General features: G+C 47.7%; 1 protein-coding gene across 1 annotated transcript in view; it reads right to left on the minus strand.

Moving 5' to 3' along the window:
- PAPPA2 (pappalysin 2) overlaps positions 1-17,164 on the minus strand; it is a 185,015-nt gene that overhangs the window by 167,263 nt on the left and 588 nt on the right. Inside the window, exon 2 of the mRNA XM_015417742.1 lies at positions 3,331-3,357. Within this exon, the coding sequence (XP_015273228.1) occupies positions 3,331-3,357 (27 nt within the window). The remainder of the gene's footprint in view (positions 1-3,330; positions 3,358-17,164) is intronic.

Consider the following 17,164-nt stretch of genomic DNA (forward strand, 5'->3'; position numbering starts at 1 on the left):
ATACCAATATTTACTGTGAATTAGGCAATTTGAGACTTATGTTGGTCTATGACCAATTTTAATAAAGACTGATTGGTGTGTGGAGAGAGTCGGCCTCTGTCACCACCGGTCTTCCCAGCTGGCTACTTTGGGACAAAAGGGAGGGAAAGCAACCCCGTTTGGCCCTCCACACAAAGGGCAACACCTGCCCCAGAAGCAGGTGTTCCACAAAGAGACCGCCTGCTTTCCTCTCAATGTAAGAGGAGCCACGTTGCATCTGGGGAAGGAGATACAGATTAGATTGAAGCATAAGGAGGAAGGAACCCTTTTCTCCTGTCCTGTTTCGAGGATGCAAAAGATTCCTGCACTCTGGAGCTCCTATTTGTCCCATGGGGACACCCACAGCTTGTGTCCAATGGAACACCCCCACCGTGGCCTAGAAGAACAGCACAGGGGGGGGGGGACATCCTGAACTATATCCAGAGAGAACAGAGTCCAGTGGCACCTTTAAGACCAATAAAGTTTTATTCAAGGTGTGAGCTTTTGTGTGCAAAGCACACTTCGTCAGACAATGAAATGGAATTACAGAATATATATACAGAGTATATAGAGAGAGGAGCTGCGGTGGCTCAAGTGGTTAAGATGCTGAACTGCAGGCTGTGGAAGGTTGGTAGTTCAGCAGTTCAAGACCTGAGTGTGCCGCATGACGGAGGGAGCTCCCGTCTCTAGTTCCAGCTCCTGCCAACCTAGCAGTTCGAAAGCAAGAAATTGCAAGTAGATAAATAGGTACCACTTCGGTGGGAAGGTAACAGCGTTCCGTGCGCCTTGGTGTTTAGTCATGCCGGCCACATGACCACGGAAACGTCTTCGGACAGTGCTGGCTCTTCGGCTTTGAAACAGAGATGAGCACAGCAACCCTAGAGTCGGATTCGACTGGCTTTCGAGCAAGGGAACCTTTACCTTAACTATATAGAGAGAGAAAGTGGCATGTTAATTTAGCATGCAAAATAGTGGAGCCAGTTTTTAACAGATAAAAAGAATGACAAGCTTGCCACTGGACTCTCACTTTGCCCCCATTGCTTCAGATCAACACAGCTGCCCACCACTATGTATCTGGAGAGGAATGCAGAATCGAGAAAGTCACACTTCACAGGGAAAGGTTGGTTTGTCTGTGGGAAGGCTCCGGAAAATCCAGGCCCCTACAAGTGCCCACATGGTGCCTGGATGTGTCCACATGAGTAGGAGGGCCCTTTCCCCCAGAACAATGGCCCTGGTCCAAATCACACACTCCCTTGTTGCTGTAAAGCCTAAGAACACCCCATGCCATGTCCTAGCTAGCCAGCAGGGTCCTAGCATCGTGAGGGCTGTTGCCACTTCCTCTACGGAACACAAGGAAGGCAACTGCCAAGGGAGGCCATTATAACGTATTATAAAGATATTCACAACCTGCAACTGGTACAAATTGCTCTTGACTGTGACAGATTGTGGAGAACACAACAGTTCTGAAACATCTCACGTTGGTTGCCTGTGCACTTCTGGGCACTGTTCAAGGCGCCTTTTAACCTTTAAACCTCTAAATGACCCGAGACCGGGATATCGGAAAAAATGCTTCCTTCCACATATTCCCTCGTGTGCTTGTGGCGCCCTCATTCATCGAGGAACAGATAAGGGCAGTGACATTTTCAGCTTTCTTAGAAATGGCAACCTCCCTTTTGGAACTCTCTCCCCCAAGGAGTTGCATTTGGCAATTCGAGGACAAGCTCTGGTAGACTGTGTGAGAGTTACTATTTTAGATCCACTTCCTTCTAAGAGCCTAATTTAAACTGAAGGGTGTTTTTAGTTCGCATTTGTTCTTGTTTGGGGAGGGGAGGAAAATATCTAGACTACAGAGGGGAAGGGAAGTGAGCGCAAAGAGGACCACACTCAGTCTTTCTTGCCTATCCACAGACGTGCAAGAGAACAACCCACTCCTTAAAAACGAAGATCCTGTGCCAAATAACGGGGGAGAATTGGCACACAACTAGTTAATTCTGAAGTATTTTTAAGAAACAGAATATGGCATTGTTCTAGTATTACACCATCGTGTCATTGAGCCCATAAGCAATTGTTCAACTACTCCAAATAACCTTTCTCTAAAAATAAATGCAGTGGCTAAAAAAAAAGACCCAGAAAAATATTTGAAGCTTACTCCTGGGAGTAAGCTCAAGGGAACAGACTTGAGTAAGACTCTAAGTAGACCAGGAATGCTCTCTTGGTCTATCCAGGTCAGTGTTGTCTACTTTAACAGGCAGCACTTATCCAGGTCTCTAGCAGAGGCCTTTCGCATCATCCAGTTTTGCTTCGTTTTTAAACTGGGCCACTTACACTTCATTCCAGGTAGGTTATCCATGTCCAAATTGTCTTCATTTTGAAATGAACATAAACGTTCAGGCATTATAAAACTGGTACAATTTTTTAAAAGTCCATTCCAGCAGGAAATGCAAAACCTCGACAAGCATGCCCAATGGTCAAAACAACTGTCATGCCTACACTAAAAACTTACAGTGGCTGAACGGTCCTTCCCTCTTCCCAGATAATCTTAGAAATTGTATCCCTGTAATGAGGAAGAAAGATGACTAACAATACCTGGATTCTCCACCCCTTCAATAAGCTACAGTTGCTCGGTTTCTTTGGGGTAGAAGCCAGGACAGTTAAAATGCCATCCTCATAAGAACATAAGAGACACCAATGTTGGATCAGGCCAAAGGCCCATCCAGTCCAACACTCTGTATCCCACGGTGGCCAGAAATACCAGTGCCATCAGGAGGTCCACCAGTGGGGCCAGGACGTTAGAAGCCCTCCCACTGTTGCCCCCCCCCAAGGACCAAGAAGACAGAGCATCACTTGCCCCAGAGCCCCTATCTATACCTTGTGGCTAATAGCCACTGATGGACCTCTGCTCCATATGCTTATCTAATTCCCTCTTGAAGCCGTCCATGCTTGTAGCTGCCACCACTTCCTGTAGCAGTGGTCTTACTAGGCATTTGTACAGCCAGCTTGGTGTATCAGATTAGGAACTGGGAGACCCTGCTCAGCCATGGAAGCTTGTTGGGAAGAAGCCCAAGAAAAAGAAAAGGGTTTTATAATTCACTTTTCTCTACCTTAAGAAGTTGCAAAGCAGTTTACAGTCATTCAAGGCAGTTTACAATCCCCTTCCCTTCCTCTCCCCACAACAGGCACCTTGTGAGGTAGGTGGAGCTGAGAGAGTTCGAAGAGAGCTGTGACTAGCCCAAGGTCACCCAGCAGGCTTCGCGAGGAGGGGGAGTGGGGAATCAGACCTGGTTCTGGAGATTACAATGCACCATTCTTAACCACTACAACACGCAGGTTGTGATCCTCAGCCAGTCACTCACTCTCAGCCTAATCTACCTCACAGGGTTGTTGTGAGGAAAAAATGCAGGAGAGGAGAACAATGTAAAGCCACTTTGGGGATCAACTGGGGAGAAAGGTGCGGTCTAAATGAAATAATCGTGGGCAGGGCCTTGAGCCAAGCTGTACGCTAGTGGCTTATGCATGGACTGCCTCTTCCATACTTGGGAGTTAACATATATATGCCTCATACCCAGTCAGACCTATCAAGGTTAGTATTTCCTTCTCTGAGCAGCAGCAGCTGCTCTCCAGGGTCTCAGGTAAAAAAAATCTGTCACATTGCCTACTAGTTTATCCTTTTAGCTGGAGGTGCCGGGATTGATGCTGGCACCTTTGGCATGCAAAGCACACACTTTACCATTGAGCCACAGCCCTCCCTTTAAAAAGGAAGGAAGACCCACACGAAGCTGCATACACGGCATATAAACAAAGTAGATAACTTTATCCGCTCCTTTTAACTGGAGACGCCAAGGATTGGACCTGGGACCTTCTGTAGGCAAAGCAGGTGCTCTTCCGTTGAGCCATGGTCCCCTTCTCATGAATGGAAGCCCAGAACACGGGAGAAGTAGTGCCACAGGACCACTTAGGGCAAACCTCCCTTGCCATGTGACCTTGGGCCAATCACAGGGGTGGGGGGAGCTCAACTGATAAAAGAATGAGTGGCATTTGCACTGCAACTGCCCCAGCTCACTGCAGACAGGCGGCTCCTTTGCATCTCGGTCCCATTCTCCCCACCACCACCACCACCCCTTCTAAGTGACTCTCTACAGTGCACAGTTGAAAAGAAAACCAGAGCATTAAATGATTCTGCGAATTTATCAGAAAGATATTACAGAAATGGCCTCTGGAGGGGTCAGGCTGTGTCTGTCTGCGCCCCGGGAATGCAGTAGGGACAGGCAGCTGAGCAGGTCCTAGACTCTGCTCTACTTCAGTGGCCTCTCTTTCTCCCCCCCTCCCTTCCTTCCTTCCTTCCTTCCTTCCTTCCTTCCTTCCTTCCTTCCTTCCTTCCTTCCTTCCTTCCTTCCTCTTTCTTTCTTTCCTTTTCATTGGCTCCTCCCCACTTCCATTAGCATCTTTATTATGCCTCACTTAACCCCCGCGCACACACACACACACCAGTTCCCCACCTGTTTTCAGAGCATGTTGATAATTCGATAATTAGGAAAAGGGCCCTGGCATAAGGTCCCAGAGTTGGTTCCTGGCTCAGATCTGGATAATAGATGCTCACAATTTCAGACTCACTGAAAAATCTGCCCCCTAACAAACCTAGTTTTAAAATATAAAATAAAAACTGACCGTGTATTTTGCATTACCGTGACTGATTATGTTCTCTTAATCATACATGGGTCAATCAGGGACAGGCAAAAATCCTTCCCGCAAAAAACCCTCAAACTCCCCCCTCCACACAGATTTATCTCATAATCTGGGAACGATACTGACCCACCTCGCAGGGTTACTGTGAGCATTATAGGAGCGAATACACTTGGCGCTTTGAACCCCGTAAATTGATATACAACTGTGAGAAGTATTAAGCAGGGAGCTTTCCCAACTGTTGCCCCCGAGCTCTTAAAAGAGATCCACACCCTAACGCACCTTACCCTCTTAACAATCCTGTTTTGTTTCACACTTCCATTCATGAGAATTACCATGTGAATTGTGTGTGTGGGGGGGAGAGATTGGCTAACACACATACACACACATGACCTGTGGGCTAGTGAATTTTGTAGACTAATTTTTCAGGGCCGATTTTAATACAACAGAAAAGAGAGAAGAAAGCACTGTCTCTTCTGGAACGCCATTCAAAACATGGCAGTATTGTTCAGTCACCCCCCTATAATATCTTTTTGCTGCTGCACCTCTTCTTATACAAGAAATAAAGCCAAAATAAATACAACCTACAAGATCTCAGCAAGGTTTACAGTAGACTAAATTAAGCAACAGGAGATAAATTCTTCGTGGATCAGACTAATAAATCTGAAAATACCAAGAGCCCAACCTAACACGTGGAGCCAGCGTGGTGTAGTGGGTAAGAGTGGCAGACTCTAATCAGGAGAACCAGGTTGGATTTCCCACTCCTCCACATGAAGCCTGTTGGGTGACCTTGAATCAGTGACAGTTTTCTCTCTCTGAACTCTCTCAGCCCCCCCCCCCCCACCTCACAAGGTGCCTGTTGTGTGGAAAGGAAGGGAAGGCGATTGTAAGCTGCTTTGGGCTCTTTTTGTAGCAGGAACTCCTTTGCATATTAGGCGACACACCCCAAAGGTAGCCAATCCTCCAAGACCTTACAGTAGCCCCTATAAGAAGAGCTCTGTAAGCTCTTGGAGGATTAGGCTACATTAGGGGTGTGTCGCCTAATATGCAAAGGAGTTACTGCTACAAAAAGAGCCCTACGCCGCTGAAAGAAATGGTGCACAATCTAGCTGATACCTGAGGACATGGGGATTTTCCTTTCAATTTCTGATCTAGTTGTATTTCATTGGATTATTAGATCAAGGAGTTCCCATCTTTTTTGAACCTGTGGAATTCTGGAAAGTGGCAGTGGGTGCCACTCCCCCCAAAAACGGCTCCCCTAAGAGTTATGGCCAGTCAGAAAGTCTCAGAAGGTTCCAAGCCAAGCCACCTCCCATGGTGGAGGAGACTGTTCTGAAATGGGTACTCCCTAGAGGCACCAAGATGATGCCTCCAAGGCTCTTCTGAAGTACTTCCTCCTCCAGGAAAACCAGGATCTTTGCTTTGGGGAAGAAGTAAGCGGGTGCCAGTAAACACATTAGCAGGCACCATGGCAACTACGGACACTACACTGGGTATCACTGGGGTTAGGGTTTTATTTGTAGACAGATGGTGACATTGGACCACTTTCCTTCCTTGGAGAAAGACTCTTTTAACATAATTTTTTAAAAAACACAAGCAAACGTTCACAGAATTCCCCGATTTGCCGGAATAGTTTCGAGCATAAACAACTTTGAGCCTTTATTTCACTTTTCATTTTTAAAATAATTTTTGAAGTACAACATGAACCACCGATGAATATCCCTTACGCTTCCTGGCAAAGTCCTGGGTTTTGAGATAATGACCTGAGATTCCCCTCCCAAGCAGCTTTATTTGCTGGTCATCTGCCTGAGGCTGAGGAAAAGCAGAAGGCTCGCTTGCAAACAAGTTCAATAAGTTGCTGCAAATGGTTCCTGGGTAGTGGCTTGCCAAGGGGCTCTTGCGCCAGCTGTTTCCCCACATGTCTGTCTCAACAGTCGCTAAGAAGGATAGAGCATGGCGGGCTGTCTTCAGCAGAGGCCTCAGTATGACCAGGGCGCCTAGGAACACTTTCTGTGATAGCAGTCCCCAATCTTATTGAGCTTCTGATTTCTGATCATGGGGACTGGGCACCACTACAAAATGGCTGCCATGGAGGCTGGAGCCTAAGATAAAATGGCTGCCGTGGAGACTGGAGCCTAGTACAAAATGGCTGCCATGGGATATCAGGGCCAATAAAAAAATTGTTGGGATGTTGCAAGCCAAACATCCTCCCACGACGGACGTAGTTGTTTTTGAATGGGCGCTCCCTGTCCAAATGTATTTGATTGGAATATCCCCATCTTTTTTGAGCCTGTGGAATTTTGCAAAGACCTTTGAGAGCCACCACCAGCAGGCAGACAGTACCGACCTTGACAGGCCAAGTGTCTGACTTGGCATAATGCAGTTTCCTACACTCATGTGCACTCAGAATTTGGACTAGGTGACCCTCAGGTCCTTCCTACCCTGCTGATTAATTCTGGTGTCTCAAACACTGGCTGAGGGGAATCTCTCCAAGCCTTCACACCAATGTCTTTTGACCACTCTAAAATAGGGTTGCCAGCCTCCAGGTGGGGCCTGGAGATCCCCCGCTTTTACAACTGATCTCCAGCTGACAGAGATCAGCTCCCCTGGAGAAAATGGCTGCTTTGAAGGGTGGACTCTATGGCACTGGACCATGCCGAGGCCCCTCCCCTCCCCAAACCCCGCCCTCTCCTGGCTCCACCCCCAAAGTCTCCAGGTATTTTCCAACCCAGACCTGGCAACCCTACTCTAAAACCACTAACAAAGGAGTAATAAAAAGAGAAGTCTGGAAAAAAAAATCTCTCAATAAAATCCAAGTAATTTCCCCATCACCTCACAGGGTACCCTCCCCCACCCCAGCAAGGAGGGTTTCATGATTCAGTAGTAGAGCGTGTCTCCTTGGCATGCAGAAGGTCCCAGGTTCAATCCTTGACATCTCCAGTTAAAAAAAGGATCAGGAAGTAGGTGATGGGAAAGACCTCAGTCTGTGACCTTGGAGACCCAGTGCAAGTCTGATTAAATCCTGGCCCAGATGGCCTGATGGTCTGATACAGTATCAGACAGCTCCATGTGTGTTCACATTCCCAGAGGTCATTTCGGGGGGGAACGCGGGGGAACGCAGTTCCCCCGGGTGAGGTACGGGGGGCAGGGGCCCTGCTTCCGGCCGCCCCGCTTCCGGCCCTCATTCAGCCAGGAGGAGGCAAGAGAAGAGGGAGGGTAAGTTGCTTCCTTCCTCCCTGCCTCTCCCCACCCCTGGCTGCCTGGGGCCAGGGAGGGCCTTCGCAGGGCTTCCTTGCACTCCCGCCGGCCGGGACCGTTGGGGGCGGGGTGTGTGGCCTTATGACACATTTCCGGTGATGTCAGGGGGTGTGGCCTTATGACACACTTCCGGTGATGTCAGGGGGTGTGGCATATGCTAATGAGTTATGCTAATGAGTTCCCCTAGCTCTTTTTCTACGAAATGACCCCTGCACATTCCTATAATTATTTGCAAGGGGAAATGAGAAGGGGGTTCCCCAGAAAAGAGGCACCAAGGAGTTCATGTGTACTGTGCAACACTTTTGACCCACAAAGGCAAAGAGAGCTCGCCAGCCATCGATAGCAGCCCAATGGGAGCTAACCAAACCTTCAGTTTTTGGATGGGCTGCAAAATGCAGAGGGTGTTGGGCACATGGCTGGTGGGCTGCCCTGGGCTAGAGGGATTTCAAGTTACACCAGCAACGCAGCAGACTGACTTTGAGGTTTTGCGGAGATCCTTCCCAGCACCCCAGAAGCTGTACACTGCCGCACCAACAGACACAGGCCCCAAAAGCAAAAGATGGTGCCTTGCACATTTTTCTGTTGTTCAGGATTCAGGCAAAGAGGATGCCTTTGTGTTAATTGCGCTAGCAAAGCCTTGCCTGGTTACCTTTGCCTACTGCAAGGGTGCCACCCAGTGGCTGCTAGACCAGCATTTTCCATTGCTCTTTCTCTCCCAGGAGTACCCACATTACAAAACACCGGCCAGAGTTTCAACATGCCACCACAACTGGGCCTGTCATCCAAAAACCAGGAAACTGTTCAAAGTGGAGAGCAGGATGAATGGCCATTCCACAGAAACTAGGCATACTGCCCCCATGATCAAACAGAAGCACAATGAATGGTCATGACACAAATGACCTAGCAAAGTCATCCTGATCGCGAGTAGCAGGAGCTCCTTTGCATATTAGGCCACACACCCCTAATGTAGCCAATCCTCCATGAGCTTACAGAGCTCTTCTTACAGGGGCTACTGTAAGCTCTTGGAGGATTGGCTACATCAGGGGTGTGTCACCTAATATGCAAAGGAGTTCCTGCTACAAAAAGAGCCCATTCGCGACACTGTCCTATGCTAACATCCACAGGACAACTTGGCATATTTGGAAATGCTGAACTAGACTACAAGCCGCAAGTGAAGCAAAAGGTTATTGGGGAGAGTAAAAGACTAGGCAGAGAAAGGGTTAAGCAACCCCACCCTCCCAACCACAGCTCTCCACTTCCAATTCCCTCCACCAGGAGCAGTTTCTCCCTCTGGGAATGGGCTCCTAGGTGATCACTAAAAAGGTAAAGGTTCCCTTGCTCGAAAGCCAGTCGAGTCCAACTCTAGGGTTGCGGTGCTCATCTCAACTTCAAAGCCAAAGAGCCAGCGCTGTCCGAAGACGTTTCCGTGGTCATGTGGCTGGCATGACTAAACACCAAGGCGCATGGAACGCAGTTACCTTCCCACCGGAGTGGTACCTATTTATCTACTTGCAATTTCTTGCTTTCGGACTGCTAGGTTGGCAGGAGCTGGAACTAGAGACGGGAGCTCACTCCGTCACGTGGCAACTCGGGTCTCGAACTGCTGAACTAGTGACCTTCCACAGCCTGCAGTTCAGCGTCTTAACCACTTGAGCCACCGTAGCTCCATTACACACTTCTATCATTACACACTTCTAAAATTGCACATTTAGGGCAGGACTCCCAACTGGTAGAGAGGAGACCACAGTTTTCCGTGCAAGGTTAACCATTATCCTGTTATTTCACCTTCAAGCACCCCAGATGTGAATCTGCTGAGCTATAAACAGGGAAGAGAAATGTACTGAGAATGTGTGTGTGTGGGGGGGGGGAAGCCCTGCACGTGGTGTAGCTATATAATTGAGCTTCCGGAGAAACACCTTTTTAATTATAAAGAAGTTTCTAGTCCTTATTGGAGCTCCTGCTCTATGGAACAGAAGTTAGGGCCACCCTTTGTTGGAGGTCTTTAAAAAACACTGCAAGGCTTACTTGATTGTCAGGGGTTTTGATGGGATAGGAACAGCAAGCGTCTTTCGGGGGTGGAGGAAGTAGATATCTGGGGGGTTAAATCTTATTTGGTTTTAACTTGTACTGTTTTAATTACTGCTCATAAGCCACCTTGAGCCAAGAGGAAAGGAAGGGTATAATATTTTAGAGTGTGTGTCTCTGTGTGTATACACACACACACACTTATGGCTACAAAGATACTGCCGGAAGAGTTGTGAGCAATGCTTTCTGAAGCGTCAAATGTCCAAGTAGCTAAATAAGAGTTCCAGGGACAGGGAGTATAATGTCAGTGCCCTGCCTTACGCCCCAGGTTGAGCAAAATAAAAATAAATTCTACAAAAAAGGTAAATGGTACCGCTCTTGTTAGCCGCCTTGAGCCTGTTTGCAGGATGGGCGGGGTATAAATATAATAAATAAATAAACATGCAGGGTTGTCCAACTTGCGTAATTTATTCAGGTTGCAGCCTTTTCTTGGCACAGAATCTATACTGCCTGGGTGCAGAATTATATCTGTACAAATAAGGGACCCAGGATGACTTGTAGGGGGACATCTCATTTTCCCCACACCTACTATTTACCCACAAAGATTTGTGAAGGGCATCTCGGTTCCCCCTGTATCTTTCCCCCCCATGCTATTTCCTCTCTCCCTACTCCTGGCAAACCCCACATCCTCACCAAGGCTCCCTCTAAGCTGTGGAGTCCTGTGAGCAAAAATTCTACTTGGTGAGCTCCTGGCATTAAAGTTGTGAGTGAGCGATTTGGCTGCTGCATGAATTAGTTTGCTCTGGAGCCATCCTTCCTGAGCTAAGACAAAAATCTGTGAGCCAGAGGCTAAAAAACTGTGAGCTAGCTCACACTAACTCAGCTTAGAGGGAACGCTGAATTCCTCACCCTTCCCTGCTTCCTTCTTTCCACCACCCACCTTTTATCTGCCCCCATCTTTAGCTATATTTATTACCACATTTACACCCCATCTTTCTCCACACTGGGGACATAAAGCAGCTTACATCACTCTCTTCCATTTTGTCTTCACAACAACTCTGTCCTGTAGGTTAGGCTGAGTGCGTCTGACTGGCCCAAGTTCAGATTCATGGAGGAGAGGTCCACCAATTACTATTAGCCACAGCGACTGAAGGGAGCCTCCATATACAGAGGCAACAACCCTCTGAATACCAGTGCTCGAAGGCAGCTGCAAGGGAGGGCCTTGGCTTCTATGTCCAGTTTGTTTGGCCCTTCAAAGCAACTGGTTGGCTGCTGAGTGACACAGCATACTGGACTAGATGGAACCAGCAGTCCAATCCGCACAGCTCTTCTTATGTTCTTAAGCTATTCTACATGGGGATTGCAAGCATGAGGCACCTCTGATTTTCCAGGTCCTTTGGAATCGATCTGTTATAATTTAACATTTGGTAGTGATCAGACAAGGTCCAAAGCATTTGAGCATGCATTCATGTTGTGCTCTCTTGAGATTTACTAAGGCAGGCTTTGAATCCAGGGACTGGAAAATGCTCCTAACATTAATTACCACCATGGGGGGTTGATTTACTACAAGATCACTTCCAGGGAAAGAAGGCTCTCGTTCTTTCGAGGTTTTCAAGCAGAGGCTAGAGGGCCATCTGACAGCAATGCCGATTCTGTGAACTTAGGCAGATCATGAGAGGGAGGGCAGGAAGGGTTGCCTCAGTGCTTAGTTCTTGTGGCACTTTCTTACACACCCAGGGAAATGCTGATCGCCACTTTGGGGTCAGGAAGCAATTTTTCTCCAGGCCAGTTTGGCCAGGGATCTTGGAGGTTTTCTTTGCCATCTCCTGGGCATGGAGCAGGGGTCACTGGGGGTGTGTGGGGGGGAGGTAGTTGTGAATTTCCTGCATTGTGCAGGGGGTTGGACTAGATGACCCTGGAGGTCCCTTCCAACTCTATGATTCTATGGTTCTAAGTATTTCTCACACTTCTGACAGGAAAGGCAAATCCCATCCCCATTAAAGTCAGAGGCGCAGTTCACTTGAAAATAAACAGGGAACCCTTCACCCTTGCACATCTGCATGAGTCACTGTTCCAGGGCATGCCTCCCCTATGCAAGTCCAAAGCCATGACTCACGCAGCAACGTGACAGGCAGCATCCTCTGAGGAATGATGATACTGTTGTGCATCTAGATCAGGAGTGGCTGAACGGTTTTTGGGATTACTAGGAAGGCACCTCACTTACCACTCAGTTTCAGACTCAACTGGCCTTCTCCTAGGAGCTGTCTGCATATGAACGTGGCTCGTAAGGATGCCACCATAAAAAAACCCAAACCCTAAGCAGAAAGAAAAAGTCTTGCTTAACTGGAATAGAAAGGAGCCTTTACAGTTCAATCCTATACACCCTTCTGAGTCCATTTAAATCAATGGTCTTAGAATAGCATAACTCTGCTGAGTTATCCCACTGTAAAATTTGCCCCCCCCCCCCAAAAAAGTGGACATTTGGCAAAAACCCAGACTTGCCACTTGAACTGTGCAACCATGTGTCAGACTCCCATCGCATCAACGAAGTACACACTTGTAGAAAAGGATTTACTTTATTTGAAGCAATAGGTGCATAACAGGATCACTGTTCAGAATGAGGCAAAAGCATGGATCCTAATAGATTATAGTAAATTCAAAAAGCTGAGGCCCAATTGTGGGACTTCCCGCGCGCTCCATTGAGCCTGGGAAGCAACGCTTCTAGCTAATCATAACACATTTGCTTCTCATGGATAATACCATGAGATCACCCAAGCTACTACCCGCCAGCAACCACCTGTGGCCTTGAGAGATACGGATGTTCCTGCAACTAGGCAATTAAGTGCATACACAGGCATACATGGGAAAGTGAAAGCAGACAAGTGCATACATCAAGAATAGGAAAACACATTGGCAGCTTGCTGACACCATGCAAAGGCCTTCTGTAATTGCATGCACTGCAGTCAACGTATTTACAGGCCCCACTTGGAGGCATCCATTCATACAATCAGCACCTCCTCATGATCCCATGCAGGTCACAAATCCATTAGTGGCCCTGAAGCCCCACCTATGACTGCATAGGGGCTTGGATCCACTGGGGCATTTCCCCAGATGGAATTTGTAATGTATCCAGTCCAGACAAGTTCAGACAAGTCCAGAGACAAACGCAGAGCTTCGCTCCAAGAGACAATGGACTATGCGGATCCTAGCCCGTTCCAATCAGGGGGCTAGGTTCCTGGCCGAGAGCCTATGGGACTCTCGGCCACTGTAAATAACCTATAGGGAAGTAGGGGTGTGTTTTGGGTGGCGGTTTCTCAGGGGATATAAGCCGGCCTGTGAGCCGGCCAAAGTCGTCTTGTTCCGGATAGAATAAAGTACGCTTTGCTGAAATCACTCTCCGTTTGCGTACTTTTCAGAATTATTTCTGCCTGTGGAGCACAACTCCCCCAGCCTGACCCCACTGCAGGCCAGAAATCCCCCCCCCCAAAAAAACCAGCATTTCAGGGCACATTTTGGGTTGCAGTGGGGGGGGGGGAGTGTAAATCCTCCTGTCCACAGAAATGCTCCAGTGGAGCCAGTCCAGAGACTGCAGACCGTCTGAGGGGGGAGGGCATGTCCCATTTGCAGGCTGAGAATCTGCATTTCAGAAGATGGGGAAGGTATTCTATTGGCCATTCACTTGGGCCAGTTAACACAGAATCCTGGTGTGTTGAGTTGCATATGCCAAAGGATAGGATGGCAAGCTACAGGGTTTCATATGATGCCTCTTCCCCACATGCAAAAACTTGCTGGAAACTAGGACACAGATTTAGCAAGTTTCCCGGAGTAAGACATGCAACCCTGCCAACTAGTCCAATCCGTTGAAGGGAATGGACGACTATCAAAAATGCAGAGAAGAATTTGTTTTAGGATCTTCTAAACAGAACTATGTGTTTTGAATCCACGTAACTGTATCCCTATCTCTTCAATCTACATGCGAAACGCATCATAAGAAAAGTCAGACGAGATTCAGATGACAGTGGAATGGAAATTGGCAGAAGGAACATTTGATATGCAAATGACGCCGCATTACTGACAGAAAACAGCGAAGACCTGAAATGACTCCTGATGAAGGTTAAAGCAGAACGTGCCAAAGCAAAATTACGGCTGAACATCAAGAAGACAAAAGCAATGACAGCTGGGGAACTACACAGCTTTAAGGTTGGTGATGAAAAAACTGACATTTTACGTTCCTTGGCTCCAACATCAACCAAAAGGGAGACTGCAACTAAGAAATCAGAAGGAGACTGAGACTGGGAAGGGAAGCCATTGAAGGAGCTAGAAAAGATCCTTCAGTGCAAAGATGCATCACCGGCAACCAAGATCAATTTCATTCATCCATTTCATTCATGCCATAGTATTTCTCATTACTATATAGGGGTGTGAAAGTTGGACAATGAAGAAAGCTGACAGGAAGAACGTTGATTCATTTGAAATGTGGCGGAGGTTTTGCAGAGACCATCATGGACTGTCAAAAAGACAAATCAGTGGCTTCTAGATCAAATCAAGCCTGAACTCTCCCTGGAAACTAAAATGACTAAACTGAAACTATTATACTTTGGTCACATGATGACTCCATGAAAAAGACGATAACTCAAGGAAGAGGCGACGTCAGCAGGGAAAGGAGAAGACCCAAGGTGAGACAGCTTGACTCATGGATGGACTGCGCCTCGACCCTCCGTTTGCAAGACGTGAGCAAGATTGTTAACAACAGGAGAATGTTTTGGAGGTCATTCATTGAGTTGCTGTAAGTTAGAAGCAACTTGACTGTATCCTATGAATATGGGATCTAATACTGAGGGCAATATTCAGGATCAGGGGGGGGGAACTGGGCAGACTGGAGAGCCAGCGGTGCAGCACTGGGCAGACGCTCCCACACTGCTTGACTGCTGCAGACGAGGTTGTTCCATCATGCTGAAGCCACAATCAGAGTGACTCTGCCCATTCCCCCTCAAGAAGAAGAGGAGTTTGGATTTATACCCCGCCCTTCACTATCCAAAGGTGTCTCAGAATGGCTTACAAACGCCTTTCCCTTCCCCTTCCCACAACAGACACCCTGTGAGGTAGGTGGGGCTGAGAGAGCTCTGACAGAAACTGCTCTTTTTCAAGAACAGCTCTTATCAGAACTACGGCTCGCCCAAGGTCATCCAGCCAGGTGCAAGTGGAGGAGTGGGGAATCAAACCCGGTTCTCCCAGATTAGAGTCCGCACACTTAACCACTACACCAAACAGTCTCCTGTTCCCTCCCCTGCACTAGTTGTTAACAGGCCACATAAGAGCCCTGGGCGGGCCGATTCCGGCCCCCGGGCCTGATGTTTGACACCCCAGGGTAAGATGATATTCTTACCATGCAATCCAGTCTAACAACATTAATTTCAATGAGCTTTTACTGAAACAGTTCCGCATAGCACTGCCCCACTGGAAACCTGTAGGCTCATTTTAGAAAGAGATTCTGGGTACTAAAACCACACATGCAAATCAATCACTTTCTTGTCCTGCTTACTTCTTGCATTCTCCTGTGGCTCTAGAGGTAGCACGAAAAGTAACTGGCTGGGTTTCAAAATGGGCACACATATACCAGTGAACTCCCTGTGCCAGTGTGGTCTTCAGTTAAGAGCACCGGACTAGGACCTGGGAGGTCCAGGTTCAAATTCCCACTCTCCCATGACGTTTGCTGGTGAACTTGGGCGAGTCACGCTCTCTCAGCATAACCTACCTAGCTGGGTTGGTGCGAGGATAAAAACAGAGGGGTGCGTGCTGTACACAACACTGAGCTTCTTGGAGGAAAGGAAGGAGAAACATGTAATACGTAAATAAATACTGTCCTGTAGAATGGAAGCGCTGTCTTAGCTTGAGAGTTATTCTTTTAAAGGCAGGACGTTAAGAGCACCAAGCTTCACTCCTAGGCTGGAACAGCAAAACTTGCTTAGGTGTTCCTCATGACAGGTAGCCTGATCCCACTGACGTTGATCTTATTTTTAGAGCAACGTCTGAAAAAAAGATTCAATTCTAAGCAGCAGCATGGCCTTTGGGACAAATCTTCCACGCAGTCTAGAATCATACTGTATTTCAGCGTCACTTTGTCTGGTCTCTTTTTCTTTAAGCATCTCCCCTCCTTTCCACCATGACCTGTCTACAGCAGCCTAAAGCTCTAAGCAAGCCACAAGCATTCCAGGACCTACCATTCTGAACTGTGGTGCAGGTCCTCCTCATAGCCAAATTCAATTTTCTACCGCAACCAGAATTATCCTGTGCTCTCTACTGCTACACACACAACGGTTTATTTGACACTGTGCATGCTTACTCAGCGTTCCATAGGGATTCTTCCTAAATTTCATACTTAATCTTATTTTATTGTATCTCTTTCCGATTGCCAGAGATGTCACAAAAAGTCATGCACAAAGGATGCCATCCTGTGGACCCATACAGCTTTCGTTTGCACGCATACTTTTGGTGTGCATGCACATAAAAGCTCATACTTTGAATAAAACTTTGTTGGTCTTAAAGGTGCCGCTGGACTCTGAATTAGTTCTACTGTTTCAGACCAACACAGCTGACCACCTGGATCTTACTTTTCAGTAGACGCACATATACATGTACATAATGTGTTTTTTAGGGTTAAGGCTGGGAGGGGGGGGCGCGAGAGCACTGTGCCGTCCTCAACAGAGTCTTTCCAATCTATGCCCACGGGGATTAATGAGCATAGGAAAGAGTAACTCTACACAGGCTTGCAACCAGTGTCCCCTCTAAGCCTAGTTAGTGTGAGCTAGCTCAGTCTTTTAGCCTCCAGCTCAGAGAATTTTTGCCTTAGCTAAGGAAGGAGGGCTTCAGAGCAAACTAATTTATCCAGGAGCCAAATCACTTGCTCACGACTTTAATGCCAGCAGCTCACAAAGTAGAATTTTTGCTCACAGGACCCCACAGCTTAGAGGGATCATTCCTTGCAACGTTCCATACGGGAAGCGGCCTCGAAGGAACGGGATGGACATCCCTCCCTCGCACAACCCCATCCCTGCCTGTTCTCAAGAGAGATGTCGGGTGAGACACGCTCTCGACTTCCCCGCGTGGAAGATCCGCCCCGAAGTTTTCCAGTTGTCTACTTTCCCCTCAGATCGGCGCCATTCATGCAGATGGCAAACGGGTC

This window comes from Gekko japonicus, unplaced genomic scaffold (genome assembly GCF_001447785.1).
Source record: "Gekko japonicus isolate JY-2015 unplaced genomic scaffold, Gekko_japonicus_V1.1 scaffold158, whole genome shotgun sequence".
Lineage (NCBI taxonomy): Eukaryota > Metazoa > Chordata > Lepidosauria > Squamata > Gekkonidae > Gekko > Gekko japonicus.